The sequence below is a fragment of the Muntiacus reevesi genome, chromosome 1 (genome assembly GCF_963930625.1).
Source record: "Muntiacus reevesi chromosome 1, mMunRee1.1, whole genome shotgun sequence".
Lineage (NCBI taxonomy): Eukaryota > Metazoa > Chordata > Mammalia > Artiodactyla > Cervidae > Muntiacus > Muntiacus reevesi.
The window spans coordinates 187,016,372-187,021,485 of record NC_089249.1 but is presented as its reverse complement, the minus strand read 5'-3'; the positions used below and the strand labels follow the sequence as shown (position 1 = coordinate 187,021,485).

The following is a 5,114-nucleotide window of genomic DNA, read 5'->3' as shown; positions in this document are numbered from 1 at the left end:
ATTGCTTAAAAATAATCATCTCGTGTGAAGAGGAGTAGTGTGGCCAGGTTACAGGTCAGTAACTTGTGAAATCCATTGATGAGTTGTTGAGTGTTCATTACACTCTTCACTACTCTTCACTTCTGTATGTGTTTGAATTTTCCATAATAAAAAAGGTTTTAATGGTCCCAGTGGGAGAAGACATATTCTGCCAACATCTACCCCTGAGGACATAACTGAATTTTTTTTTCCATTTTGATTATAGTCCCCATATTCCTGCAGGTATATTGCCCCAAAAATAAAAAATTTTAATGAGAAGCTTTGAGAATTCAGCTTCTGGAGCACAATACACTTTGCCCCTCACCTTCAGTTCACAAATATGAGGGAAAAAAGACATTCTGTCTTGCTTCCTAGAAACATCACCCTGGTCTAGAGGTCCATGTGTTGTGAGTTGTTCAGTCATGTCCAACTCTTTGTGACCCCATGAACTGTAGCCCATCAGGCTCCTCTGTCCATGGGATTCTCCAGGCAAGAATACTGGAGTGGGTTGCCATTCCCTTCTCCAGGTGCCTGGAGCCAGCTCCCTGATGTTGGAGGCACAGCTGCTGGCTACACGATTCACCTTCCTGGGATGAGTCCATCAGATTGGAAATAACAGCACAGAGCATCTTTGGGAAATAGAAGAGAGAAATTTCCCCAGGAGCACTGTCAGGAGTAAGAAAATTGGACAAATCTATAGATTAAAAATGATTCTGGAATGTGCAAGTGCTAACCAAGAAGGAATCCTCAAGTTTAATTACAGCCTCTTCTCTCTCCTCATCTCCCTTGCCTTCTGCTCATTCCCACATAATTTCTACAACCCTCTCCTAACTCATCAAGAACCATCTTTCTCTTAGTTTTCTCCTGGGCTACACTGGTCTTCCCCTAACATTTTACCCAGTGCCCAGTCTCCTCCTGCTCAGCTTACTGTAACTTGCACACCAGAGGGGCCGCACGCCTCATTAACTTGAACATTTCAGCGAGCATACCCAGCCACTTTCAGTTGTCTCTGTGATGTACATAAATGACAGCACTCTCATCCCATTTGTTTCCAGGGAGATGAAATGAGACCATTCAGGGGAAGAGATTAGCACGATTCCTGTACCTGGTAAGTTTAATAAATATTAATTGCTGTTTATATCATTTCTTAAGTGCCTTCAATGAGCCAGACGTTAGGCTGTGTATGTCATATGTGTTAGTCACTCAGTCGTGTCTGGCCCTTTGCAACCCCATGGACTGTAGCCCACCTGTTTCCTCTGTCTATGGAACTCTCCAGGCAAAAATACTAGAGTAAGTAGCCATTCCCTTTTCCAGGGGATCTTCCCAACCCAGGGATCAAACCTGGGTCTCCCTCGTTGCAGGCAGGTTCTCTACTGCCTGAGCCACCAGGGAAGCCCTATTTTTGTACAATTTCAAATAGAATTTTTTTTTCTATTATGCATCTGTTTATTGCTGGAAATGGGAAAGAAAATGATGCATGTTTGTATTTCAATCTAGTTTCACCAGAATGACTTCTTAGTTGTAATAGCTCTCCGATTGATTTTAGGTTGCCAGTTTATCATCTGAAAATGTGATCAATTTACTTTTACCCAAGATGTGACCATATGATTGCTATTTTATTCTTTGGTCATACTGGTTTGAAATTTCAGAACAGCATTGGGTAGTGGTAGTGATACATATATTTGTCTTCTGTGTGATCTTCATGTAGATTTCTCAAATATTTTCATGTGTGGATTGATAAAAGCTGATGATCAAGGAAGCTATTTTCATAGTAATGAAACCTATTTAGTTTCCTCAGAACTCCTTTCAAGCAGTATCTTTAGCATTCAATTAGACTATCCAATTTTTTGGATGATTTTTTTCTACTTATTTGCTCTATGGCAATAAATACATTACCAATATGAAATACTGGTTGCTCTCTAGGATTAAATGTTACCTGGGCATAGTATTTGGTTTGCATGACAAATTGCTAAATATTTTTATATTTTATTGCTATTTTCTTTGAGCTTTTTAAATAATATGCTAATTAGAGATTAGTCTATGGTTTTTCTAATACCGCTGCTATTGTAGAAGGCTATTGGCTTTCAGTATCATGATTAAAATAGCTCTAGAAAATTCACTGGAACACTTATTTTCATGTGCCTCCAGATAATTTTTATGTATTTCAAACAGGTTTTGTGAGATTTCAAAATTAGCAATTTTTTTCTGGGAAAAAATTGATAACTCCATACCTTATTTCATGATTGTCCATTATACATTTTAATCAAGTGAGTAGAAGATACCATGTCATTATCATAGCTTATGGAAATTATACACAGATCCATGCCTTTCTAATTAGTATTTAAAGTAAAAATTTAAATAAAATTAATAATAATTAATGGTGTTGATTAATTATTTATAAATTAATGATTATTAAATAAAATGAATAATAATTTAAATAAAATAACTATTTTATTATAAAGGTGTTTAGTTTAAAGTACAAATTTAATAATAAAGTACAAATAAAGTACAAAATCATCTGAGAAGACTGGGTGACCAAGGGTCAAGGTATTCAAACAAATGAGATCTTCTTTGGGTGCAAAATGAGTTTCATGTGAAACTTTTCTAGCTACTGGTGGGAATGCAGGAGAAGACCATGGCATTAGGAGGCCCCAAAGTGACAGACAAGAGAGAAGAGACCATCAAGCAAAAGCATTGTCTCATCAATATATTGTGTTCAAGCTAAAAGTGACCACATTTCTAAGATGCCTGTTGATCACCGATTTAATCTTGCTTCTGCTTCTCTCTTGGCAGACACTCTTTCACATGCAACCGGGAAACCACTCACAGTTCCCAGTATTTCTCCTCCTGGGACTTTCTGAGAAGCCAGAGATTCAGTCTGTTCTCTTTGGGCTCTTCCTTTCTCTGTACCTGGTCACCATCTTTGGGAACCTGCTCATCATCCTGGCCATCATCACAGACTCCCACCTCCACACCCCCATGTACCTCTTTCTCTCCAACCTGTCATTGTCTGACATCTGTTTCACCTCCACCACCATCCCAAAGATGCTCCTGAACATCCAGACCCAGAGCAAAGCCATTACCTACGCAGGCTGCATCACCCAGATGTATTTTTTCACAGTTTTTGGACTTTTGGACAACTTACTCCTGACCGTGATGGCCTATGACCGCTTCGTGGCCATCTGCCACCCCCTGCACTACACAGTCATCATGAACGTGCGGCTCTGTGCACAGTTGCTCCTTCTAACCTGGCTCATCAGCGTTCTGGGAGCCCTTCCTGAGAGTTTAACCATGTCCCAGCTCTCTTTCTGCGCCATCGTTGACATCCAGCACTACTTCTGTGAACTGCCTGAGGTCCTCAAGCTTGCCTGCTCTGACACCTTCATCAATAATGTCGTATTGTATCTTGTGACAGGCGTTATGGGCTTTTTTCCTCTCACCGGCATCCTTCTCTCTTATTCTCGAATTGTTTGTTCTGTACTGAGGATCTCAACGACAGGAGGGAAGTATAAAGCGTTTTCCACTTGTGGGTCTCACCTCTCGGTGGTCTCCCTGTTCTACGGAACCTGCCTTGGGGTCTACCTCAGCTCCACGTGGACACATGACTCTCAAACAGGGGCGTTTGTCTCCGTCCTGTACACCGTGGTCACCCCCATGCTGAATCATTTCATCTACAGCCTGAGGAACAGGGACATGAAAAGAGCTCTGAGAAAGCTTCTCTGCAACACGTTGTCTCCCCAGTGACAACAATGACCTGGAGCCTGGACACATGTGATCAAGAGCAATGGAACAGAACACTTAGGAGTGTGGACTCTTAATTTTTCGGTGCACTTAGTTCTGAAGTTGGAATGGATCTGTTGAGAGAGGCAAGGGTGGAAAAGCAAGCTAACTGTCCATCCTCAGGACACTGGAAACAGGTGTAGACTAGAGATGGAGAGGTGTGTGTTTTCAGGAGGACAGGTGGAGTGTGTGTGTGTTCGATCGTGTCCGACTCTTTTTGTGACCCCGTGGAGTGTAGCTTCTCAGGCTCCTCTGTCCATCGGATTCTCCAGGCAAGACCACTAGAGTGGGTTGCCATTTCCTCCCCCAGGGGATCTTCCCAACTCAGGGACTGAACTCAAGTCTCTTGAGTCTCCTGCATTGGCAGGTGGATTCTTTGCCACTGCGCCACCAGAGAGAGCCCTAAAATTTTCCTGAATTCAAACAGTGATGCCATCTTAGTAGATGGTGATAAGATAAATATATTTTATTGCATTATTTTTATCTTTCTTAGATTTCTTTCTTTTAAAAAATTTAATTATTTATTTTTAATTGGAGGATACTTGCTTTACAATATTGTGTTGGTTTCTGCTATATATAACATGAATCAGCCATAGGTATAGATATCTTCCCTCTCTCTTACACCTCTCTCCCACCGCCCATCCCTCCCACAACTCAAGGTTATCACAAAGCATCAGATTTGAGCTCCCTGCATCATACAGTAAATTTCCACTGACTGTTCTAATTTTACATCTGGTAATGTATATGTTTCAATGCTATTCCCTCAGTTCATCACACCCTCTCCTTCCCTCACTGTGTCCACAAGTCTGTGCTATATTTGTGTCTCCATTGCTGCCCTGTAAATAGGTTAATCAGTACCATCTTCCTAGATTCCATATATATGTGTTAATATATGATATTTGTCTTTCTCTTTCTGACTTATTTCACTCTGTATAATAGGCTCTAGGTTTATCCACCTTATTAGACCTGAGTCAAATATGTTCCTTTTTATGGCTGAGTAATATTCCATTGTGTATATGTACCACAACTTCTTTATCCAAATATTCAATCCCCATGTGCTTCAGTTGCCCTATCTGAAATGAACCTATAACAAGGCATGCCTCATGACAAGAGATTTTAAATGGAATAAAATGGCAAAACTTGAGCATAAGGAATGCAAGTCCTAAATAAATTTCAGCTCTTGTTACATACAATAGTTATTTTTGTAATACTCCAGCTTTTTGTTCCCATATTATTAAGCCAATTTCTCCCATGTACACTGTCATCCATTAGGACTAGGTCATAAAGCTCAGTATACCCCAGGAAGAAAGAGGATG

At 40.5% G+C, this 5,114-nt stretch overlaps 1 protein-coding gene across 1 annotated transcript; it reads left to right on the top strand.

The window, feature by feature from the left end:
* The first annotated feature begins 2,823 nt into the window (after nt 1–2,823).
* LOC136155475 (olfactory receptor 7C1-like) lies at nt 2,824–3,762 on the top strand. Its single transcript, XM_065917236.1, has one exon. The coding sequence runs from the start codon at nt 2,824–2,826 to the stop codon at nt 3,760–3,762; it is 939 nt and encodes a 312-aa protein (XP_065773308.1).
* The last annotated feature ends 1,352 nt before the right edge of the window (nt 3,763–5,114 follow it).